Source organism: Xenopus tropicalis, chromosome 7 (assembly GCF_000004195.4).
Source record: "Xenopus tropicalis strain Nigerian chromosome 7, UCB_Xtro_10.0, whole genome shotgun sequence".
Taxonomy (NCBI): domain Eukaryota; kingdom Metazoa; phylum Chordata; class Amphibia; order Anura; family Pipidae; genus Xenopus; species Xenopus tropicalis.
Genome location: NC_030683.2, coordinates 38,851,460 through 38,878,647, shown reverse-complemented (window position 1 = coordinate 38,878,647; position 27,188 = coordinate 38,851,460). Strand labels below are relative to the sequence as shown.

The 27,188-nt window shown below is 39.2% G+C and overlaps 1 protein-coding gene across 1 annotated transcript; it reads right to left on the bottom strand.

Moving 5' to 3' along the window:
* Window positions 1-12,799: 12,799 nt before the first annotated feature.
* On the bottom strand, window positions 12,800-27,188 carry vps26a (VPS26 retromer complex component A). Its single transcript, NM_001017171.3, is given in 9 exon segments — window positions 12,800-13,877; window positions 14,418-14,560; window positions 14,867-14,935; window positions 16,277-16,383; window positions 16,636-16,800; window positions 19,757-19,913; window positions 20,864-20,939; window positions 23,614-23,763; window positions 27,152-27,188. Coding segments are annotated over 9 exon segments (981 nt in total). The 5' UTR covers window positions 27,155-27,188; the 3' UTR covers window positions 12,800-13,766.

Below are 27,188 nucleotides of genomic sequence, written 5' to 3'. Positions count from 1 at the left end.
ATCCTAGATCCCCTTCCCTCTCCAAATTTACAGAATATAGTGGAACTGTAGGGGAATTGTGTGGCAAACCTTACACATTACACCATAGTAGCTATGGAGCTGTGTCACATTATAAAAAAAACAGAAAAAATAGACAGCAGTGGACTATTTATTTTAATTAGTAGTGGCGTTTTCTTGAAAACCGAAACTCTCTTTTTCTAAAATATGATCCATAATCTTTGGGACATGTTAATAGGTACATGTAATTCATTTTACTGTAAAAAAAAATGTAATGCAAAAGTGGGTAAAAAGAGCATTATTCGAATATTTATAAAGCTCTAAGATTTAAAATAATTCAGAGGTTCCCTGTTGCTGTAAATTCTGTATGTAAACCCGCTGGTGTACCTATTTATGAAAGAGCATTTGCTTTAGTTGGAATGGTTAAGTAGTAATTGGGTATGGCTCTTTGAGAATGCAAACTCTGGGAGCTTAATGTGACACAGGTTATTCTAGTAGCCAAGTAACCAAAGAAAGGACTCTAATACGTCACCTAACTGCAAATTAGGTCAATTAAATCAATGTGTAGTGACCAACTAAAACAAAACTACCAGCAGTCCCTACTCCCAAACAATACAAGGTGTAGCCCTGTTAAATTGTGGTCAGTACCAACATATCCAGCTCTATGTAACAGACTTTTTGGATATTTTGTATATATTTGGCATATATATATAAGGGAAAATTTAAATCAATACCAAAATTTTCCTTTCCTGGTTACTATGGCCAGCCTTCACACCTATGGGTTTTCCCCGCCCTCTAACCAATGATATGACAGAACTCTTCCTAACCTATTACCTGTTCTATATAAGCCTCCTCCTCCCCTCCAGCCACGTCTTTGTTTCTGAGCCTAAAACCGTGAGATTTGGTTCGCAATCCACATGATAGTGTTTCAAGAATGTCTTGGTTGAGCTCCATGACACTGTTTTACAGATACTGTCCGCTGACAGCTCTGTCTGAAACAGAGCCCTTGTAGAGTGTGCCCTCACCCCCTTGGGAAACTGTTTTCCTTTTTTCTGTTATGCCAGCCTTATACAGTTGACTATCCACCTACTGATGGTGGGAACTGAGGCCGCTTGCCCCTTTCTATTACCATAAGGTATAATTAAGAGTTTATTTGACTTTCTCCAAGTCTTTGTTCTCTCCAAATAAATTATTATACACCTCACCATATCCAGCATATGCCACTTCTTTTCCTGCTCTGAAGTGTATTCTGGAAAGAAGGTTGGCAAAATTGTCTCTTGATTGAGATGGAATATGTTAACCACCTTTGGTAAGTACTCAGGTACTGCTCTCATGATCACTTTATCCTCTTGGACAATTGTGAATGGTGGTTTAGCCAAGAATGCTTGTAAATCACTCACCCTTCTGGCAGACACCACTGCTATTAAGAAGACAGTCTTTAATGTAAGTAACATGTCTGATACCTCTTTAAGGGGCTCGAATGGTTCTGCTGTTAGAACTTCCAGGACTAACTGTAAGTCCCATGCTGACGATAACATTCTGCCTGGTGGCCTTTGGTGCATGTCTCCAGTCACAAATTTAATTATTTTTGCATCCTTTGGCCATTGTATTTCCGTTAAGGCTGATATAGCTGAAATTTGTAATTTTAGTGTTCTCAGACTTAACCCTTTTTCTAATCCTGCTTGAAGAAACTCCAACACCTGTATCAACGGCAGTTCTGCCAAGGCCACATTTCTCATATTTATCATATGCCTTGTTTGTAGAAGTCTTTCTTGCTGCTAGAATTGTATCTATTACTGCTGCAGAAAGTCTTTCTGCTACTAGCTTTTGCCTTTCAATCTCCAGGCCTTCAGAGCTAGTGTCTGCGGGGCTGGGTGTAAAATCAGTCCCTGCCTCAACGAGTCTTTCCTGCAAGGTAGATCCAGAGGTCTGTCTACTAACATCGACCTGAGAAACATTTATGCAGGGTACTACCAAGGCATCAATTATATCTCCCTATCCACACCTTCTTTTAAAGCAGATTCAATATTCTGCAGCCATATCTGCATTGCTCTAGATACTCATGTAAGAGCTAACGCCGGCCTGCAAGTCGCTCCCAATTCTAAATAAGATTTTTTAAGAGATGCCTCCATCTTTCTATCCATGGGGTTTATAAAGGACACCACATCCTCTACTGGTAACAGCGTTCTCCTTGAGAGGCGTAACACTGCAACATCTACTCTCTGTGCTTTGTCCCAAATCTGCTCCTCCTCCGATGGAAAGGGATATAATCTTTGAACCTTTGATGGTATTGGGAATTTTGCATCTGTTTTCTCACATTCTTTAACGATCACCTCTTTAATTACTTCATGTAAAGGAAAGGTTGATTTCTCCTTTTTTAGGAATTTAAATGGATTGTGGGATGATTGTTGAGCTTCCGCTTTCTCTAGTAAATTTAACTGAGACCTAATTGCTTTTATTAAAGGCTCCACCAAAGAAACATCAAAATAAGAATACGTTTCTTCCTCTATCCTTTGTTCATCCTCTGATAGTGCTTTACCGCACTATCAATACTAAGCTGGGGTTTGATAGGGAACAGAGGGCACGTTGTTTAATAGCTACACGTTATATAAATATCCCTATGAGTATTTTTCACCCGTCCGAGTAGCAATGTATCTGTGGCCGGTAATCTAATACGGCACGTCTAATTTTGGTCAATAAAATAATAAGTAGTAGTAGGCTAGATACTAATTAGGGGGTACTGGAAGTTTTAACCATTTTTATCTATATGATTATCTGTCCTTAATCCTTAATTATGAGGTCAGTCAATGAATTTCCTTTTTAATTCATTAAATTGGTTTTGTTGATGAATTGGGAATTCAAGCGGAAATCATTTTTAGGAATCAAACGTCTCCTTTCATTGTATTTTATGAACTTTTGATTAATGTGATTTTCCCCTGTATATAGAATTAAGTAGATATCATCACCTTATGGTCATTGTGAATTAATTTATGTATATTTTTGCTATATTTGATGTTTTTTATGCTATAATACACTGATTTATTTCTTTTTAATAAAATTAAATTGATTTTTTACTTAAGTGGTGTTTATTGAGCGCTAACTCCTTTGCGGCAATCCTCTGATGACCAAACTCCCCCAAAAAAACCTATCTTAATGTCTTGGCGAGGGTGGTAATAATATTCTATATTAGCTGGGAGCACTGCTTCATATCATATCTACTATATGCGACTACAAGGAACATCTATGGAGGATTGGGGGTTACTGAGTTTCTAGTTATGACAATTTCTTCAGGCATTAACTAGAGAGTAACTTGATGCTTGAGAACAACAGGTTTAAAATGATTATTATTATTATTATTATCCACACCCCTTGTCTAACCTGTGGCCCTCTGCAGTCCGGCTGCACCTTGTTCTTTTTGTCTGATGGGGAGTTCCATTGGGCCCTGCACTTTTGCATATATTCCTGATAATGGCTGTACATTGGGAAATAATTAGCAGAGTGATCATTTCCTTTCTTGTTCCCTATATAAGCAGAACATGGGCTTGGCAGGACTGGTATCATTTTATAATTCTGTTTTATGATTGCTGTGCTATAATTCTCTGTATATGGACAGTGCATTATCTGTAGACTAGGTCAACAAACACACACTTTTCCTCAAGCACACCGTTCAGTGGTTACACCAGTCTCTTATGTGGTTGGAAATTATAGCTATTTTTGTCTAAAAGCACTTTAAACTGCTTAACCTTTACAACACACTCTACGTCTGGAATGGAAACAGAACAATCACTTAGATAGAGCATCAGTTGTTTCCTGTACATTCTGATACTAATGAATCGATTACTATACTAATTAAAGAGCTACTGACACTAGGGTTGTCACCCAGCTGCTATTTGACTGGCCTAGCTGGTATTAGCTGCCAGTAATTTTGTAATAGTGGCAACCCTACCTGTAATCCCTCCCTTCCCTGACTCTCTGCGTAGCAAATCACTCCCTTTTCTATAGAGATTTTTCCCCACCCACCCATTTTTACGCCCATCCACCCATTTTTACGCCCATCCACCCAATTCACGGCCCACCTATATAATTCAAAATCCCTGATACTAAGGGGGGTACCTTTCCCATACCCATTGCTTTAGGGGTACAGTCACTTAACATTTTAATTGGTGCACACTGTGCTATGCCACCAAGTAGACCTGTTGGCTGCACCCTGGCGCTAATTATTGGTGTAAATGCAGCACTTACATCACTAACTATCCCTACTCCCCTGTTTTTTTTTCTTTTGTGGCCTATAATAGAAATAAGCAAAACACATTTTTAGTGTTAAAAATTTTACTTCATATATACAAAGAAAATAAAGTTTATTCCAATGAATTTTACTTTTCTCGATCTTGCAGCAGCCCGTAAATCCATATTCCTGTTTTGGAGTAAAGATGAATTTTCAGACATAAAAGATCTTTTAACCTATTTGAGATCTTTCTGTCTAAAAGATGCAGTAGACTCTAGATTTGTAGGTATAAAAACAAGGGAATATTGTTTAGATACTTGATCTACAGTGGAGGAAATAATTATTTGACCCCTCACTGATTTTGTAAGTTTGTCCAATGACAAAGAAATGAAAAGTCTCAGAACAGTATCATTTCAATGGTAGGTTTATTTTAACAGTGGCAGATAGCACATCAAAAGGAAAATCGAAAAAATAACTTTAAATAAAAGATAGCAACTGATTTGCATTTCATTGAGTGAAATAAGTTTTTGAACCCTCTAACAAAAAAAGACTTAATACTTAGTGGAAAAACCCTTGTTTGCAAGCACAGAGGTCAAACGTTTCTTGTAATTGATGACCAAGTTTGCGCACATTTTAGGAGGAATGTTGGTCCCACTCCTCTTTGCAGATCATCTCTAAATCCCTAAGGTTTCGAGGCTGTCTCTGTGCAACTCTGAGCTTGAGCTCCCTCCATAGGTTTTCTATTGGATTAAGGTCCGGAGACTGACTAGGCCACTCCATGACCTTAATGTGCTTCTTCTTGAGCCACTCCTTTGTTGCCTTTGCTGTATGTTTTGGGTCATTGTCGTGCTGGAACACCCATCCACGACCCATTTTCAGTTTCCTGGCAGAGGGAAGGAGGTTGTCGTTCAGGATTTCACGATACATGGCTCCGTCCATTTTCCCGTTAATGCGAATAAGTTGTCCTGTGCCCTTAGCAGAAAAACACCCCCAAAGCAAAATGTTTCCACCCCCATGCTTGACGGTGGGGACGGTGTTTTGGGGGTCATAGGCAGCATTTTTCTTCCTCCAAACACAGCAAGTTGAGTTAATGCCAAAGAGCTCTATTTTGGTCTCATCAGACCACAGCACCTTCTCCCAGTCACTCACAGAATCATTCAGGTGTTCATTGGCAAACTTCAGACGGGCCTGCACATGTGCCTTCTTGAGCAGGGGGACCTTGCGAGCCCTGCAGGATTTTAATCCATTGCGGTGTAATGTGTTTCCAATGGTTTTCTTGGTGACTGTGGTCCCTGCTAATTTGAGGTCATTAACTAACTCCTCCCGTGTAGTTCTAGGATGCTTTTTCACCTTTCTCAGAATCATTGACACCCCACGAGGTGAGATCTTGCGTGGAGCCCCAGAGCGAGGTCGATTGATGGTCATTTTGTGCTCCTTCCATTTTCGAACAATCGCACCAACAGTTGTCACCTTCTCTCCCAGCTTCTTGCTAATGGTTTTGTAGCCCATTCCAGCCTTGTGCAGGTCTACAATTTTGTCTCTGACATCCTTGGACAGCTCTTTGGTCTTTCCCATGTTGGAGAGTTTGGAGTCTGCTTGATTGATTGATTCTGTGGACAGGTGTCTTTTATACAGGTGACTAGTTAAGACAGGTGCCCTTAATGAGGTTGACTAATTGAGTAGAAGTGTCTAACCACTCTGTGGGAGCCAGAACTCTTAATGGTTGGTAGGGGTTCAAAAACTTATTTCACTCAATGAAATGCAAATCAGTTGCTATCTTTTATTTAAAGTTATTTTTTCGATTTTCCTTTTGATGTGCTATCTGCCACTGTTAAAATAAACCTACCATTGAAATGATACTGTTCTGAGACTTTTCATTTCTTTGTCATTGGACAAACTTACAAAATCAGTGAGGGGTCAAATAATTATTTCCTCCACTGTATGTACATAGAGACTTTAAAAGCTGCAAACAAGAAGTTAATACAAAAATGTATTCATATTTTTAACGGACAACCCCCCTTCTCCCCCTTAATGTTACACTTTCTGGCCACTTATCTTCTACCCAGTTGACTCCTTTATAATTGTAAACTTTGGCTTATTCTTTCATCCTAAGCAGAGAGGATAGTTAAAACGATTGCCTTGATAAATATTTGACTACATATTGAATTGACGTATTGTTCAGTCTTGTTACCTATTTTAGTACTTAAGTGTACTCTGTTTCCTTTCATACACTTACCTGCACAATGTATAATTCTTTTCTTACCATCAAATTGCATATGTCTAATGGTTTTTTGTTAAAACTTAATAAAACATTTAAAAAAGAAAAACGTTTTATATATCACTGGGCATCTTTGCCATTTATCATTGTATGGTAGGGACAAAAGCTGGTACTGTCAGGAATAGTTAAAATAACTATGGTGTTAAAAGTATAACAATTCTCTATTTGTTCTGTATTGCAAAGTTTGCCAAGTTTCCCCACACTGCAGCATTTTACCCAGAATTCCAGCATCATTGCATGTGCAAAGTTGTGTATACAACAATTGCGTGCAATGTATAAATGCGAACACTATTCCACGAGCATTATTGTGAGCTGGGAGCAGGTTGAGGCTAGCATCTTCAGAATGGGGATTGTGCCTCCTCCAGCCCTCAATCCAAACATGGCATTAGAGTCCAAAGAGAGAGCATTAGCTCCAGGGTTTCCCAAAGTTAATAGGCACACTTGCACACAGACATCAGAACAGACACAGGCACATGGCATCCGGCACAACTGAACCCAATAAATGGTGTCAATATGTGCAGAACGTTGTTTGTGTTATGGTGTGACCACACTTTAAAAGGATACTGTCATGATTTTTAGGGCATACTTTTTATTTCTAAATTACACTGTTTACATAGCAAATAGTTTACTCTAAATTTTATTCTTGATCCAACAAAGTGTTTTTCTTTGTTAGTTGCTCCGTATGGGAGCAATATTTTAAAATTTTGTTGCGGCTGGGCAGCATGCCACCCCTAAATTTTTGCCGCCCTAGGCCCAGGCCTTTGTGGCCTCTCCACAAATATGGGCCTGCTTTCAGGTAATCTATTGTTTCTCTTACTGCCATGTAACTGAAGGAGTCCCAAGGTGGACTTGGATTTCTTACTATTGCGTGCTATTCTGATATCTACTGTCTTGCTACCTTCCCATTGTTCTGCTGATTGGCTGCTGGGGGGGGGGGGGAAGTTATATCACTCCACTCTTGCAGCTCAGCAGTTAAGTGTGACTGATGTTTATCAGAGGACAAGTCACATGGCTGTGGCACCCTGGGAAATGAAGAATATGGCTAGTCAAAATAAATATAAAAATATCTGTTTGTGTTTTTGAAAAAGGATTTCAATGCAGGGTTCTGCTGGGGACTGTAAATGAGACGTCTATGGTTTTTTTGAGTCATGGAAGGAGTCCGGATCTGTCTTGCCACTTAAATTGTAAATCTGAAGGGTTAACTTGGATAACAACAGCAAAGCAGGCACTATAGAATGCTCACATGCACAAAAGTAACTGTGTTTTGTTTTCTTGAACATAGGGGACACAAAACAAGAAATTTATAATAATAATAATAATTATACAGTAGACAGAATTACTTATAAAGTATTGTCCTATCACATTTAGGATCCATAAACTGTGTAGGCTTGATGCACACTTTTATCAGATAATTCTGCCATATCTGCACAAAAGTATTACATGCAGTTGTATGAGACCCACTGGAACAAGCAGAGAACCTTGCTAGCCATCACCACAGTGCACTGTAATCGCTAGGACAGAAGAGGCTGCTAGAACTGTGGCTCATGCAAGATTTGGCATCAACCCTTTTGTATGTGGCTTCCTATGTGTACGTCATATGTGCCAAAGTCAAAGCTTAAATATTTGTTGCCTTGGGGCTCTATCAGGTACCAGGGCCTTCAACAGTCAAAACCCCTGAATCCCTGCATTCAATTATAAGTCCAGCTTTCTAGGTCTGCCCTAACTGCCATATCTAAATGCCCACACCCTGTGCCAGAAAGGTTCCTATAGCAGGACTCTTGACTGCTTTGTAATTTTCCAGAGACTGAGGGGTCATTAATAGGAGTGAATAGGTTTACACATATTGGAGGAAAGATTATCTGAGCATTCCCACATTTTATATATTTATTTGATTTATTTATTTAGATATTTACAGTGTCCTTGTCTCCCAAATCACTGCAAGGTGACAGATAGCAGGAAAGATGACACATACATAAAGTACCACGATGATTCACAAGGGAGAGACAATAAAAATAAGATCTCTGCACACAATAACTTACAGTCTAAAGGTGAGCTTACATTTATATTATGAAACTAACATTTCAGAAAAAAAGATCATTTTCTGTGCGAGTGGAACGTGCTGAAGGTTTATTAAAATGATCTCTGAAACATTCTCTAATGTGAAATGACCTCAATTTAAATGTAAAAGCATAGTACCGTAACCACCGTTTCTGAAAAGAAAACCGCATGAAAGAGGAACTTGTTTTTATGGCAGAATGGAGGAAGTTCGCTTGCAAAGTACAGATAATAAAGATAAGACTCAGCTGAGCAAGATGCGCTTCTTTTTTCAAACTGTCCCCTTTACTATTACCTCCAGGTTTGCTTATTCCTTTCACATTTTACTTTTCACCTGGTTTTGTTCCCTTTCTGCTCCAATGTTTTCTTTCTATGATCCCATCTTGTAGGGACAAGAGCAGGCAACGTAGGGCTTGTGTTCCTACGAATCTCCCCAGTATTATAAACAGAGGTATAACTAGAAGTTTAAGGGGTGGTTCACCTTCAAGTTAACCTTTATTATGTTATAGAATGGCCAATTCTAGGCAAATCATTAATTAGCCTTCATTTTTTTGTTCTTGAATTGTCTGCCTTCTTCTTCTGACTCCTTCCAGTTTTTAAATGGGGTCACTGACCCCGGCAGCCCCTAAACTAATACTCAGTGAGGCTACCTATTGTTATTGTCCTTTTTTATTACTTGTCTTTCTATTCATGTCCTTTCTTATTCATATTCTAGTCTCTCATTCTCTGAACCTAAGTAATTCAAAAACCAGAAATAGTGAAAAAATGAAGACTGATTGAGTTTTGGTTGCATAAAAACCAAGTATAATGCCAAACAGAACTTCCTGTAGGCTGCCAGTCCACACAGGGGCTATTAAGTAGCCAATTATAGCTCTTATTGGCACCCCCAGGAACCTTTTTCATTCTTGCATTGCTTTCCAACACTTTTTCCATTTAAATGTGGCTCACAATTATAAAAGGCTGGGGATCCCTGCTCTAAATCATACTAAAAGTTAATTCAAAGGTGAACAACCCCTTTAATGGGTCATATGTGCCCTCAAAACTTTGGAAACCAATCAACAGTTTAGGCCCATCTCCCATCATGATTTCAGTTTTTTTGCGCTAAAAAAAAACTCGAATTTGAATTATGGTTCAAAAACGCAAGTATCTGGTATTTAAGTGCAAAACCCCCAAAACTTGAATGTAAGAATTTGCCATATAAAAGCTTGTGAGTTTCTATAGAAGTCAACGGGAGTTGCCCTATGCAAAGTCAAACCATATTTTCGATTTGCGATACTTGAGTTTTTGAGTTTTGTTTGTAAACTTGAAAATTTGAGGTATTCTGAGTTTTTTATTCGGACGAGTTTTCATTATTAATAAAAAAGAGGGTGTTTGTTATGCAAGTTTATTTGAATTAGAAAAACAAACTCAAATATTGCTAAATAAGTCCATTAGTGTAACCTGGGCTGCTGATAGTGTTTGGTGCAATGACCTTCTGGTGCTTTTCCATACTGCCATGGCTCATGGCTGATGCTGAAGGGACCTCAGTGATGTGCTTTTTAGGCCATGACTATTATAGAGGATATTTCCATGAACTATGGGGTTAGTCACTGATTTTGGTGTTCAGTTTTCTTCTGAATTCTGCTGGCATTTGTTATACAAGTATATAATTGTGTATGTGAAGTCCAGCAGTCCAATTACCACTACTAGGCTGATTCCTTTGGGTATATTGGGCAAATATATACTCTCCCAGACCACTTCACAGACCATTATGGTTATGGTCACTCAGACCATTCACCCTAACACTGCTTTTGAGACCAGTGTGTAACTGCATGCTCTGCTGCTTGATTGACACACACAAATCCTTTTAACTCCCCACATAAGGAGCCAAAGTTGCACCATCAAAATGGTCCACATTGGGTCCTGCCCCTCAAACACCCTTTAGAAATGTTTTTAGATAGAATACAGTACATATGGATAATGGAATTTTTAACAGCTCTTGGAATTACTGGGATGTGCTTCATGGCAAGAGGGTCCATCAACAAAGTTACAGTTTTTTGCCACTTAGTTACATCTTTGTAACTTGCAATATCCCCCATGTAAATGATATTCTTATAACCATTGCTTAGTGATGATCTTTCTGTCACATGGCACACTTTAACTTGTGTATTATAACAATATATCCCTGTTGTTAAATATGAGGATATTAGAAGTCACCTGCAATTTCCATGACCTGTAAAAAAGGACTCGGCCTTATGCCCTGTAATATGGACATGGAACTCCTTTGTGACTTATAATATTCACGCCTATGAACATGTGCCTTTGCCTTAAAGGACATGTCAACCCCAAAAATATTTTTTGCCTAATAAAAGAAAACTCAATTCTACAAAAACTACATTCTTTACATATTTCTAATGGTTTTTTAAGTTATTTGTATATCTAACTGCTATTAGAACCAGTGCTTGCCTGTCCTTTTCTATTCCCTGCCCTGGTGGCTCAGACTATTGAAACAATGTAACACAAGGCAGCAGACTGACAGACCTGACTGGCTGGAGAAGCAAGACCTTTGCAACATTGTTTAAAAAGTAACAACCAGGAGTTCAGCAAATGCTGCTTTCTATAGCAATTACATTTACAAATAACTTTTAAAGCACCAACAATTTTGAATAAATTGATATTGGAAATTTTTCTTTTTTATTAGGCAAAAAAAATATTTTTGGGGTTGACATGTCCTTTAATATCAGGGTATCTAAATCTCAACCACCATCTCTTTTTTAATGTAGAGTACATAATGTGCAATATGTAGAACTATAGTACTTAGATATGTGTGTGCAAGACCATGTTGGTTACTTATTATTTTATTTGGGTTTTATCACTAAATCACTAAGTTGTTATGAAACAACACTTACTGAGAATATGTGTTCATGCTGCCATCTATTGGTTCTTCAGGTGGGAAGCTAGCTCTTGGTTCCAGATTTGGATGTTCCAAATGCAGCAGCATTAATTATAGAAAATCTAAGAATAATCTTGTGACATATGGAAAAGAATTGGCACATTTATCAACGCTGATACCTGAGTGAATTTGTCACACTTGTGCTGCAAAGTTTGATCAAGTGGGCTGACAGGCTTTAGCTTTTTGTTTCCAGGACACAACTAATGTTGATTCTATTCACAAACTATTATGAAGCTCTGATTTTACATTCTATTTATGGAAGGTACAGTAGAATGAAAAGGGCTTTATATGCAGAACTATAAAGAGCAACACTTAGGGGCACATTTATCAAAGTGTAATACTAGAGCTCACCACAGAAAAACTCACCCTTTCTCTTTATTCCTATAGGATTTTTAAAATTACATTTATCAAATGGTGAACACCCATTGATAAATAACTTTTGTAAAAAAAAAAAACCCATAGGAATGAATAGAAAATGGGTGAATTTTTCTGTGGTGAGCCTAATATCACACTGATAAATGTGCCCCTTAGAACTGGCTTACTAACTTTCCATGCCTACAGATTGCAAGGAGGTCAGTTCCGCTGATTTACCTTCATGTAATCAGTATATATCAGGGCGGTACAAAAACCTGACAAACTGCACTCACATGAGAGATAAAATAACCTTGGCTGTTCTGTACTGGAGATCAGGTCTAAGTGTGTACTTTGGGCAGAGTCATATTGAATCGACTCCAATTTGAGGTTGGTGACCATTGGCCCAATGCTTGTTTTAGGTAAGACTTCAAAATCTGCAGCACAGTAGTCTTTATGCAGCCAATGGAACTAACGTGTCTCTGCAACAATTACTAATGTTAACCTTGGGGAAACCCTCAGGGCTGCTGGGTTGCCAAAAAAAAAAAAAGTCGATTTAATATACATCTTTACTGAACCGCAACTCTGTGCTACTGCCTGTAACCTTTCTGGGAGGAGGCCATTATTCAATGCCAGATGTACTGGATGTTACCTTCAACCTTCAATTTATGGCCAATGTAAAAAAAAAAAGGATAAGCTCTAGATGGCACTGCACACAGGTTCGTGTAGGGCTTTGCCCTGCTCTATTTAAATTATATGCAATCAATGCAGCCCTTCTAGCTGGATTTTCAACAAGTGTTCCCTTTTTTTCACCTGATCACATGACCTTACTGCTCTACTGCTTCCATGGCTCTTGTCCAGTGTCTTCCTGCATGTGGAAGTTACTATTCCTATGCTATTAAATATCCACCACCACACACAGAAAGGTCAGTTTTTAATTTGCTTAATTAAAAAGACATAATAAGGTTCATAAGATTTTATTTTTCATCAGTATTTCTCTCCCCAAAAACTGGGTATATAAAATACTTTTACAATATAATAAAGCCATTTATATACATCGCAAATTAGAAACGTCTATGTTACCGTTATGTCAAAGGGAACAAAAACAAGAAAATAAAAAAAAAAAATTGAATAATCTTTCCTTATGTAATTATACTCTGAATATTAGGTTAGCTCTTTATATTAGCTACATTGCAAATGTGTTTGCCCCAAGGTATATAAAAAACATTGATAACCATTTGGCAAACAGACAGAGATAGGCCGGGGGGGGGTTGAAGACACACAGAGCTACTAGTAGCAGCTACTTGTCACGGTTACTTAACACCAGGAAATACCCTTCCATAGACAATACTGAGAATTGACTGTTATGGTTAGCTGCTGCTAGTTCTGTCAGTCTTCACCCTTAGAGATGAAACCATAAGTGTCAGATAAAATCCACACATACACGCAGCTTCCAATGTTTTATAAATGCCTCATTTTCAAGGTGAAACCTAAGGATTGGGGGACAATTCACAATATTATCTGCCTGATTTTAGATGTTCCAAACCGATATAAGAAACAAGTTTAGCAGACACAAGCAGCATGAGGGGAAAGGCTTTTAATTTTCCATTTATACCAGCCTGACATGCACCAACAGAAAAAAAAAAAGAAAGTGAAAGAGTTTGAGCTTATGCGTGTGCCATGTCATAACCTGAAAATTAAAATGTAAGGAGTTATAAAATGCTAGTCTGAGAAAGGTCCAGTGTTTTTTTTTTTTTCAGCAAAAGCACTCGATATTTATATATGTACATGTGGAATTACATACAGACCCTCAGAATGTTTAGTGTGGTACATTGATGCAGCAGCGCCAGATGAAGGAAGGCTATCCGAAGAGAGATTTTGCCTTTACATGTCTGCTTCTATCCTTCATCTGATAAGTAAATGCACAATTAGATCTCTGGCTCTTCGGCAGATGCTTGTGGCTCCTGTGGCTCAAACCGCTGATGAAAATTGGTTCTTTTCCTGATCTTTTCAGGGGCTTTTCTCCACAAGATGATCTCCTGTTATAAGTTGGAATACAATAAAAAGACACATTTATATTCATTACTGTCACAGTACAGCTCTGAGGGACACTAAGGCCAGTAGTTATTAACTGGAGGAACTCAAAACTGCTTTAAGGCTACAGCCACACAGGGTGGATTCTTGGCCATAACTGCCATGCTTTTAGTAGTTAATAGTTATATAGCGGCCAGCCCGAAACCCACACGAGGGGCAGTAGTGATGCACAGATTGAGAAAAATTCAGTTTCAATGATATGTTTGCTGGTCGCAGGCGGGTTCCAGCTGAGCACTCATTTACCCCTTCTTGCTTGCAACCTTCCTCTGCCCAGCTTCTACCTCCAGCAGCCTATATGCATAGTTGCGCCTGTCCCACCCCCTTCATGTTATCAGAGATGGGGCAGAACGGCACAAGTCTATAAATACAGGTTGGGCATGGGTTGGACAGTACTAAAGAGGCATTTTAGCCTGCAAGGAAAATAACAGATGCAGGTGGTGGCCAATACTCCAGTACAAAAGCAGTGACAGATCTGAAAACACTACCTGTTGTTTGAAATATCTTCTGTCTTCTTCATCGACAAGAACCAGGTTTAAAAAATATCTGACAGAAAACTTTTTGTTGACGTCTCTCATGGTTGGTGTTGGATCGTACCCAGCGAGGAAAAGCCGAATAGGAATAGATTCACCTAAACACAAAGAGCAGTGAGCAACCATATAGGTTTATATATTTCTAGATGACAGGAGGACTGTATAGGCCATGAGCAAAATAAATAAGGTTTATACTTAAACATGGCATCTTGTAGAAATGGCAAACTCTCGGTTTCTATCAGCCATAAAACAGAATATATTTGCTTTGCACATCAATGACAAGAGATGAAGGATGAAACACTGAATTACAGGTTGTTCATAAGTGACAAATAATTATGAAGCAGCTGCTCAGAATTAGCTATACATGGGCTGAGCTTCCAGAAGGAAAATAAACAAAGCATTACCTTTGACTGGTGCTCCATCCATGATTTCATATTTTGCGACCGTTTCAGTCTCTGTTGTAGTGCTAGGGCCTGGGAAACAAATCCAACTTTAGCTACTGACAGTGCTGCCATAAATGAAATACATATATTCATGTCTAAATCTGTATATTCAGCAACTACAAAAAATGTCCTATTTGGGGAGAAATGTTTTCCTTACATAGTTATATGGGGAAAACATGACAAGCATTTGACGCCTGTTTATCTCCCTGGTTAAATACTCAAACCACAGTATTCTGCACAGCTTGTGCAAACATGGGCTGCCCCCACAGCAACACGTAGCCTATTTATACCAACTACTGCACCCTATGAAGCAATTTGTACTAGTAAAGGGTTTACACCAAATCATATTTAAATGCATACAAAACCCTTTCATTTTTGGGGGGATCTTTTAACATTTGATGCTTAAGTCAGTTAAAGGGAAAACTCTCCTTTTTGCAAGTTTTATTTACTACCCAGTAGGTTGACCACCTCCCAATGACATAGCACATCCTCTGTGATGATAGGCCACACCCCTAACTTTTTGAAAGGTAATTAGAGAACAGTAAGAGATATCGAAAATGGCGATAAGGACGTTTGTAGCAAAACTGCTCCAAAGACAATGGCAGCTTAGGCATGATTTTAAAGTGGTTCTTCACCTTAAAATAAACTCTTGGTATGATGTAGAGAGTGATATTCTGTGAAAATTTGCAATTGACCTTCATTTCTTATTTGTGGTGTTATTAGTGAATTATTTAGCTTCTTGTTCAACTGTTTTGGAAGTTAAGCATCTATCTGGCGGCTAGAGTACAATTAAATCTAGAAACCAGGCAGTGGTTTGAAAGAGACAAAAATATGAATAGGCAAGAGCCTAAATTGAAAGACAAGTAATAAAAATCAACTGTAACAATAGGTTTTTGGCTGCTGGTGGTCAGTGACCTCAATTTGAAAGCTGGAAAGAGTCAGAAAAAGGCAAATTATTCAAAACTATACAAAATGTAATCAATGGTATGAACACCTATGTAGCGCAAACTAGTCTGACGTTACTTCGGGAACATGAAGTGGTGCATATATTTGTAAACTGAAGTAATATAAATCACTGGTGGGAAGTAAACTAGGGACCCTAGTAACATCTTTATTGACACTTGGGAAATACATTTACATTTGTCAACTTTTAAAGGAAAATGAGAAATGAAGGCAAAAGGTATCTTCATGCATGATACAGTAGAGTGCAGACTATGTTTACCCAGTTAAAAAAGACAGCAGCCAAATGAGCTGACACCACTGCACCATTAACCCAACTCATTATACCAGCATTATCCAAGAGAGGTTCTGAAGACAGCGGGCTCAGAACAAACCAATCCCAATACTGTACAATGCAGCTTTTAGACTCACCTATTCCAGTGATCTCTTTCTTTATTAATTGCAACTCCATGTGCTGGATTTTTATTCTGACCAATAGAAAGTAGATTTTTCCAACAATGACGTCTTTTAAGTGGTACCTTTGGGGGATAAGAATAAAGACAATTTGGGCTATGAAAACAGATATACAGATAGGAAGAAATGGAGATGGAAATAAAGGGCTGCATAAGATAATAAGTAGCATGTTCCCCCTTGTCCTGAAATGAAACCAGTAAGTAACAGAAAGCAAACAAGGCATAGGAGAATAAACTGGGGTAATGTTGTGCTGTGTTTTATCCTTTTTTTCTGCAGCAGTACAATCCCTGCCCCACCAAACCTCAGTACATGCTCACTTTGACTTGTTGTATTCAAATTCTATATGCAGGCAATCCTCTATGCCAACTTCCATTTTGATGGAATTGTTCACATCAGGGTAGGTAGCCAGTTGGTGGACGATAAGGTCATATTCTTTGACCAAATCCGTAAGGCGCCGTACTATTGTTACTTTGAGGAAATACCTATAAAATAATTAAATATTTTAGTTGGATTAAATGAAAAGTATATTAATTATATGCAAAACAAACCACAGCCAGTAGTGTACTGCAGTGTAAGGAAATATTATGCCCCTCAACCATTACCTGATGAGCAATAAAAAATTATTATTCAGGTAACTTCTAGGATATAAACATTTATGCCAACTGACCTATCTTGGGTCAAAGGAACAAAGCTTGCATCACTAGATGCAAACAAACATCAAACAACCAATCAGCAGTTAACATTATGGTCATGCTAAATGATACTTTTTGGCCCCTTGGTTCAGCTCAAAGAGTAATGCAGTAGTCAAACAGCCTTCCCTACCTTCAGCCCTTTATCATACACTTACACAGGGAACATATGGCTTCTAGCAGATGCTAATGGAGTCAATTTGGGCTCTCTTGGGAGTGCCATGCAGCACTGGGGATCTGAAATCGATTCTGACCTGGGCAGAATGTGCATGGTGTTGGAATGTTCTTCCCCTGCCTGCATTAGTTTTCCATTTGATTCCTACCACACTCTCAAAACATAGACAGCTTAACTGACTCTGATGCCTAGCAAAGAGTTTAGACATGCTCCAAAAACATACAGGCAGGTACACTGGATACTAAAGAAACTGACCCTTAAGAGAGTAAATGTAAAAGGGAACTTAAGGTAGCTGTACAGATTTCCAGATTGTAGAGAATGTTATAAATAATAGATAACAAAACCAATCTCAAAATTCCTTCAAGCATGTTTATTTTGAGATGCTGAAATGTTAGCAAATCACTTAGCTATTTAACCTGGCTTGGATACAGTGATTTGCTGGTTTTAGTTGTCGATAAAAGCTCCCCCTTCCGGTTTGTTGGCACAGCCACCCACGGCTCTTGCTTCAAAACTGACAACAATGGCTACAGCATCATCCTCTGGTGCCTACCACAACATTATAAAGAGGCTTAACAGCGGGACCACTACCCTGCCAGCTAAAAACAGAAATTATGCAGAACAAAACTATGTTGGAAAAAAAAAATGCTTCTTCTAAATGTCTACTGTGTATGTTGCCATGCTTTCCCTAGGGTAAGAACCCACAGAGCGGTTTAGTTGCCTATAGTTGCCGGTGTAAAGCTTTTTCGGAGCGATTTGTTGCCCACGATAGCAGAGATCTATCGAGGGAGACTAAACCGCTACGGGGGTTCTTACCCTTACAGTCCTTAACCTGCCAGTCAGGCTAGGCTCAGGGGACATTATCCTCCTTCAGGATGGAGTAAAAATTGAAAGACTACCCAGTTCTATAGAAGCATGACTGAAGGAGTGTTGAACATGAAAACAAAAATGTGGTATAAGCTTCACCAGAAGGAAATACGACATTTTTAGAAATATAAACACTCTGCCCTGCAGAATGGTATCCACTTCCTTTGATACCATACAATGCCAAACCTTTCCTCAACACTATAGTTTATATAAGCAAAGCTGCTGTGCAGCCATGAGGGTAACTATTCAAACTGAAATAAGACTAAATGGCACAGGTTACACAGCAGATAATAGATAAGTTCTGTAAAACACCGCTGGATTCTACAGAGATTATCTGTTAATCAGCTATGGAACATGTGCATTGTTGTCCAGCTTTAATGGCTGCCCCCATGGCTACACAGCAGTTTGTTTATATAAACTATAGTAGTCTTTTTGAAGCAAAACACACCAGTTTTACCAGTGCAGGGCAACAGTATTATATATTTTAATTACTTCAATAGACTTTCATTTTTTGGAATTAATGTTCCTTTAATGTAATTAAAATAAAATGTACTGTTGCCCTTGTAAAATTGATCTGTTTGCTTCAGAAACACTACTACAGTTGTGGCGTAGCAAAGGAGGAAATTGAAATAAGGCTAAATGGCACATGTTAAATAGGGGATAACAGATAACACTATTGTATTCTATGGCGCTTTTCTGCTATCTGCTATGTAACCTGTGCCTTTTTCAGCTTAAACAGCTGCCCCCATGGCTACACAGCAGCTTATTTATAAGAACTATAGAAGTCTTCCTGAAGCCAACACACCATTTTTACCAGTGTAGGACAACAGTAGATTTTATTTTTATTACTTTAGAACACTTTCATTTTATGGTGCTACTGCTGCTTTAAAGCAGTGTGCATTTATATTTGCCAGCTAACACTGCAAATGATTAATCACAGAATATTGATATCAATCAGGAAAGATCTGAATACCACGGTAAGTATGCAGCTGCAAGAATCCTTGCACTGTGTTTAGCATCACTGCATTCTCATCTGAGAGTCAAGTCTAGAGAAGTCTTTTCAAGAAGTTTGTTAGACTGCAGCCATCCTGATGTTGCTGGTGCTAAACTACACCCAGAATCCCATTAAAGGAACAGTAAAACCAAAAAGTGAAAGAGCTTTAAAGTAATAAAAATATAATGCACTGTTGCCCTGCACTGGTAAAACTGGTGTGTTTGCTACAGTAACACTACTATAATTTATATAATAAGCTGCTGTGTAGCCATGGGGGCAGCCATTCAAGCTGGAAAAAAGGAGAAAAGGCACAGGTTACATAGCAGATGACAGATAAGCTCTGTAGAATACAATAGTGTTTTATCTGTTATCTGCTATGTGCCTGTGCCTTTTCTCCTTTGAATGGCTGCCTCCATGGCTACATAGCAGCTTATTTATATAAATTATAGTAGACTTTCTGAAGTAAACACACAACTTTTACCAGTGCAGGGCAGCAGCACATTATATTTTAGTTACTTTTATACACTTTCATTTTTTGGTGTTACTGTTCCTTTAATAACCAAACACTAAGGTAACAACAATTATCCATTCACAGTCAAATATTAGGATTCATAGATTGACCCTTATATATAGCAATATTCACAAGGTTGAATCCCAAGGAGCACTTATTAATGTAATGTTTAATTCTTTGTAAATGTGAAAAAAGTCAGTCTTACCTCAGCCTCACATTTGCACCAATGTAGGATTCATATGGCTTCTCCACTTGCATAAATTCAAAATCATAGTTTCTACTCTGAGTCAGCTCTCCAGGTAGGGCCAACTCTTTCACTAGATTGACAAATTCATGTGTGTTGCTTTTGTCATTAAAAAGTTCTAGGAGGGAAAAATAATTTAACCACTTGTCATTACAGGGCTACCATTATTTTATTATCTTAGGTAAACGTATTGTATCTTTAATTTATTGGGTAATAAGCAGCACACTAATAGCATCAATAAATCCCAGATGGCTTGTAGCACGAGTTTAGAATGAATAAAGAGTAACTAAAGCATAAACATTTTAAGTATAAGGAGCCAACCATTCTCCAGTGCCCTGGAAAAGGGGCAACAAAAAATAAAAGAAAATCATGGCTGCTACTAACCTGCACTAGGGTCCACAACTGGCCTAGTGTTTAATGGGATATTGAGGACACATAAGACAATTCAAAAAGGCAGTTGCATGGGGTGATAGTGATGGAAACAAAGAAAAGTAAACAAAAGGGTAAATATGATTGGTATGTTGTACAGGTATCGGACCCCTTATGTGGAAACCCATTATCCTTTTTCTCTGTAATAATAAAACAGTACCTTGTACTTGATCCCAACTAAGATATAATTAATCTTTATTGGAGGCAAAACAATCCTGATGGGTTTAAGTAATGTTTAAATTATGTTTTTACCAGACTTTAGGTAGGAGATCCAAATTACGGAAAGACCTCTTATCTGGAGCATTCTGGATAATGGGTGAGTTGCTAAAGATGAAGAGGCTGGTGCAGGTATGAGCAGCCCTGCATTACGGTAGAAGCACTAAGCAATTGTCATTGTTTATTTAACTGTGTGGGATCAGTTTCTGGACAAGCTGTATTGGGGTTCAGTCATGCTGCTAAGGGCATGCTAACGTTAATGAACTTATTAATATTGTTATTTCATCAAGATCACATGAACCAGGATTTGTAGATCTGAAAACTACTTAAGAAAATCTCTTGTGCTGATACAGTAGCAGATATTTGTTGCCAGAGTTGCATGTATAACATTTATTCTTGTGGCTGATAGTGTTTAAAACTCACCAATCTGCCCAACAAACTCAATGCGGATTCCTTGATGCTCTAATCTTTTACCGGGCTGCCTGAAGACAATATTAACCTACAGAAACAAGAAGGGAGTTTATTTACATAAATTGACATCAGTTTAACACTGGAAAAGCTGAGAAAAGGTAAAAAACTGACGATAGGAAAAGGTTTCTTAAAACTAGAGCTGGGCAGTATGACCAAAAATTTATATCACGGTGTGTTTCAAAACCCCATTTCCTAATAAATTAGAGAATAATTACTGCAGTATTGAAAATCAGAGTCAGGCAAGCGAAGGATCGGCAACAGAAAGTCGTAAGGTAAATCAGGCAGGCTTAGTTTCCCAGGCAAGGCCGCAGACAACATAGCACAGGAGGAGGCGTTTGATAGCTTTAAATACCCCCCACGCATGCGCAGAATCGGCGCAGTCAGCGCGTCGCGGACGTGCACGCTTTGACACGTACGTGCGCTTTGACGCACGCGCACCTGGACGAGCGTGTGCAACGTCTGCACAGTTGTCCATCACCAGTTATCTTAAAAAAAAAAACAAACAAAAAAAAAAAAACCCCAATTCTTAGATATTTTGTTATGCATTCAAAAGAATTAATATTGTTTGGAAAACATTACTAAACTTCTGGTATTTAGTCAGGAGGAAGTGGTAAAAAGTCCCATGACTGACTATAAGACATGCTGATCAAGCTAAAAACACCTAAAAACTTAATTAATCGAGTAATTAAATAATTCTAAAAACGCACCAAATAGCCTGCCGGCAACGCCCCCCATATCTGTGAGTTGTAGTCTAGTGAAGGTGCTTCCTGCCATTTTTTTTAAGCTACCTGGAGATGGCATATATAGCATAATGCAGAAAACAAATGGCTTACCAAGCAAGGAGATTTTGCCTAGTAATGCTCAACAAATGTGACTTATTACACTTCAGCAACATAAAAAGGGGAAATTAAAGCGGTAGTTTACCTTTAAGTTAACTAAGTATATAGATTAAAGATTGACCAATTGATAGCAACTTTTCTATTGCTTTGTTTTTTAATCTTCTTCCAACTCTTTCCAACTTTGGGGGTCACTGACCTGATCAGCAAAAAACTATAGCTCTGTTATGATTGTATTGTTACTTTTTATGACTTATCCTTATATTTATGCCCTCTCTCCTATTCATATTCCCATCTCTCATTCAAGCCACAGCCTTGTTAGGGTAATTTGGACCCTAGCAACCAGATATCGGCTAAAGTTCCAAACTGAAGAGCTGCTGAACAAACTACCTTTTACAATAATAGTAGAACTTGTTACACAAGCTATAAAATGTTCTGCTACTAAATCACATAAGAGGATCAGATTTCATGTATGTACAGTCCATTGCATCTATTTACACTGCCTCCTTATCTCTTCCAATTCCATATTTATATATGAGCAAAACAGGGTTCTGCTGTTTGATAGAAAGGAAATAGACATAAGGACTATTCATCATGTTTAAAATTATTTTTAAAAAACAGTTTAAAAAATAGTGGGTTTATAAAGCTATGTATTTTCTTTTATGCTGCCCAGCTGCCACACTCTATGCTGTTACATTTATTGTGTAACCCATCGAAAGTCACTGGGACAATTTTAGGTGGCGAGTAAATTCCCATAGCAAAAAAATGCCATTAAAAACTGATTGTTACCCTGGAAATACAGACGCAGCTTGATAAATATGAAGTTTTTTTTAACATGCTCGTGCCTAGCTATCAGATGATTAAGTGTGGTATATATGGTTGGTTTTTGATAAATGGTCAAAACATTACATTACCTAAGATTTGCATTATTATGCTAGTTTTAGCTGAATGGGTGAGGAAATAATAAAGGTTTAAGCAATATATTCACTCATAGCTTTATCTAAAGGTAAATTAAAGGCTCCCAGGCAAATTTTTAGTTTGCCCCCTCTTTAATCACTTCACTGACACTTGTTCCAGCTTATGTGTGCCCTCATAGCATGTCGAGAACTACAAACATGCTTGACAGCATTGGCCACCTCCTTTAGCTGTGTCACTTTTGTTTCCAGCAGCCATCTTAGTGATCACCAAGCAGTACATGCACGCTGGCACTCAAGCTGGGAAATTGGGGTACTGTGAATGCAAAGTTGGGAAAAAACCTTGTGGGTTGGCCCTCTTTTCAACAGGCATGTTGGTGGGTGAATTGGATTACAGCTGATAATCAGTGAGGGGGGATTAGAGAAGTAGTGCGATGACAGAGTATTTAAGGTAGTGGGCCCTTGATTTACTTCTTTCCCTGAAGAAGGTATTTAGACCCCCCAAAACTTGTTACAGAAGTGGAATTACACAAAAGTTTAGAAAAAATTAGAAAGCCCAGCTCGTCCTAAAAAAAAACGATTTATAATTTTCATAGGCAAACTGAAATTACTTTTCAGAAAATGCCCCTAAATTAAAATGGCTAGCAAATTAAATGCAAAATCCTGCTGGCAAAATCATTATTACAAGGTCATGTACATGTAGGACATGGTTTGATGGCAGACCAACAGATTTATAAAAAAACAAAGACAAATTCATAAAAGAATGACGGTAACATGTCACCTAAAAGACAAAATCTGAAAACTGTCTTCATAAAAGACAAATTTACAAAAGTGGAGATAGAGGTTTTTGCTTAAGTAGCACCAAATAAAAGCAAACCATACTTCTACATAAGGTATATTTATCCTTTAACCCTTATACCAACAATAGAATTTCTAGATGAGCATGTATTACCTTTCCAGCTACTGACTCCCCATCATAGAACAAGAAGTGTTTCTCTACTTTGCCTTCTTCAGTTTTGATCTCTGACACTTTCCTGGTATCCGCGTCATTCAGTACAACTTCTATCTCACAAATGGGACCAAAGAATCCACTCAGAAAACTCTGGAAAAGAACACAGTACAAACATGAATAAATGAAGACAAATTTGTATTGTAATCCATGTTAAAGTTCTGCTCTTATTTCAGGATGGCAGCAAACAGTGCATGTGGGGTAGCCTCTAACAAATAATTCTCAGTGCTTCAATGAAAAGCCAGCTTTAGAAATTAGATGTTATTTCAGGATGTATTTAATTGCATGTTGTATAGAGAGGGAACATATGCCAAGGCTATAAATATAGGACTATAAATAGTGTTTATTAGACTTTCTTGAAATAGATCACTATGTTAGAGGGAATAGTTTGTGTGTGCAGAAAACTAGCAGCATACATTTTATTTGAGCTGCTCCAATGCTTGTTGTATTAGCATAACCTTTACACTGCAGTTAAACATCCCAATCGAATATAAAAAATTTTATGCTACTTTGTTCAACACTTAATTAAGAGTTCTGTGGCAGAGGTAATCAATAGGCAGTTGCCTCTCATATGTATAAATACAATATGCAGAGAAGGAATGAACTGTATATATCACAATCTGGACCCTAAAAGTTGGTCTTTATGAAGGTTGCCGGACCTTTTCAAGCCCACCTTGAAGATCCAGCCTTTGATTTTGGGCCTCCTTAAATAAATAACAAGGTTCCAGATATAGGATTGTAGTAGTGTTTTAATCATTCAGGAAAAGGTCTAGGGTTATATTTACATTTTCACTCCAAAACTGGGCACTAAATTGGATCAAGGAGACTGTGCTAATGAGGCTAATGACTGCAACAGCGGCTCATAAATACAGATTGACACTGAAAAGCTTTTAATTTGGTTTGTACAGGGCAAGATATTTGAACATGATTTTAAGCATATGGTTAGAACAATGCCAGGAATGCAAGAGTGTGTGAGATTTATGTATAAGTGTGCTCATTCAGCAGAGAGCTTTCATATTGTTCAAATATACAGGGGATGCAACATTTATTAATATAGCTACAGAAGCATATTTTTTGCTTCTTATGTGGAAGCAGCGAATTAACAGAATAATCATAAACACGATGAACTACTGCCTACCTACTGCTACAGAATAAGCAAAAAAGGGGAAAAAATAAAACAGACATTTATAACAAAGTTTACAGACTTCTCTGAATTAGCTTTGCATCTCTAGCACTGCTAAGCTCCTAATGCTGGGGGCATTATACAACACTGAAAGTCTGTAAGAAGTACCTTAATTAATAAAATATCACAATTTTGTGTATGATTTGAATTTACGTCACTAACATACTTGCCAGGAGATTACAGGGTAGATGGTTATAGTATCCACAAAAATAAGCAGTTAACTTGGATCTATCACAGAACATCACCTGTTAGGCTCATGGCACACATGGGCCATGTTCTCTGCTGGAGAAAAAAAAAAAAAACTGAACTTGGTCACCTACCTGTCCCTGACTATAACAGAAATAGCCAAGCATTCACTTGGCAAAGACAGGCACGAATGAACAAAGTCAACACAAAATGAGATATTGGAGAGAACAACTACTACTTTGGTATCTGATTTCCCTTGGCAATGGATGAAATAAATCCCCTTTCCCAAATGCTATCAGTTTGGAGGATGGGAGCAGATACCCACTGGACTGGGTGGAAAACATAGCCAAAGACTACACCAGGTTGTGCACACTGGGCAATAGTCAGGCGTGTACCTGCTACTAACACGCTGCAACTTCTTCTGGCTAAATATCTAGCCCATGGGTACAATTTGTAGCTGGTTTTAACGCATCGATTTACAGTGATATCATTTTCAGATGCTCAACACAACTCAGTGTTGGGGAAGCTGCAGAAACATTAAAGTCCCACCAACTGTCGCCTGTGTGACTTGCCCCAAAAAGAATAATAAAAACAGACTACACCAATGACAGAGATGCAGAAAAATGGGTATTAACGTGTCAGAATCAGCCATAGTCTTTCCCCTGGTCAAGTAGAGTGCAGGCCTGACACCTTCCCCTCATTCTGTATGAGTGTTGCAATCACTGGCTCAATCTCTTGTACATATTGTGCAAATGATACATTCTGTGAAGTTGCACTTTCCTCCCTTGTGAGTCCTGCCTGAAACCCCTCATCTAGTAAATTTCACTTACAACATGCAGAATTGTTAAGGTGGAAGTTGTAGGTTGCAGACCTTATCAATAAATGACCAATCAATAGAAGCACTAGAGCTGGAGGGCTGCCACTAGCGCAAGGCTTGGTGCCCTCCTGCCTACTGGGATCTGTGGGTAAAACACAACTGTAGGGCACACAGCAGATCCTCCCTGTCTATAGAATGTATACAGATACACACCCAGTAATGTAAGTGTATATGTTAGTATGTAAATAAGTGAAAGTGCCTATTAAAATAATGGCAGGATCTTGCGTGCAGCGAGTAAACAGTATGCAATGTAGGGCACACAGGAAGGCCATGTGGTACGGAGCCGGCCCGGGAGCCTGGCACCGCTACCCGCCTGCCTGGCACCGCTACCAGCCTGCATGGCTTCCTACCCGCCTGCATGGCTTCCTACCCGCCTGCATGGCTTCCTACCCGCCTGCATGGCTTCCTACCCGCCTGCATGGCTTCCTACCCGCCTGCATGGCTTCCTACCCGCCTGCCTGGCTACCTACCCGCCTGCCTGGCTTCCTACCCGCCTGCCTGGCTACCTACCCGCCTGCCTGCCTTCCTACCCGCCTGCCTGGCTACCTACCCGCCTGCCTGGCTTCCTACCCGCCTGCCTGGCTTCCTACCCGCCTGCCTGGCTTCCTACCCGCCTGCCTGGCTTCCTACCCGCCTGCCTGGCTTCCTACCCGCCTGCCTGGCTTCCTACCCGCCTGCCTGGCTACCTACCCGCCTGCCTGGCTACCTACCCGCCTGCCTGGCTACCTACCCGCCTGCCTGGCTACCTACCCGCCTGCCTGCCTTCCTACCCGCCTGCCTGGCTACCTACCCGCCTGCCTGGCTACCTACCCGCCTGCCTGGCTACCTACCCGCCTGCCTGGCTACCTACCCGCCTGCCTGGCTTCCTACCCGCCTGCATGACTACCTACCCGCCTGCACAGGGGGAGCTGGGAGGGACACTGCAAGCCGTACTTCAGATTTAGTTGGAGCGCCTTTGCCTGGCCTACAACTTCTTGCCCCGAGTGGAGCAGTGACAGATCAGGCCCCGGGTTCCGGCCCATAGTTAGCGCGTCAGCTCCAAAGCCTCTTCCCTCTGCACTATTACACTAAATGAATAGTCTTTTCATAAACACTTCTATTTTGTATTAACACTACAACTACCTGCAGCACCCCCGGGCTTTGGCATCTCTAACACAGAGAGAAGCCGCTGAATATTACCGAAGGAATTCTGTAAGTGACCGTGAGTGCCCCCCATTCCTGCTCCCGGGACTCACCATCTTTCTTTCCCACACACCAGACAGGGACCCTCAG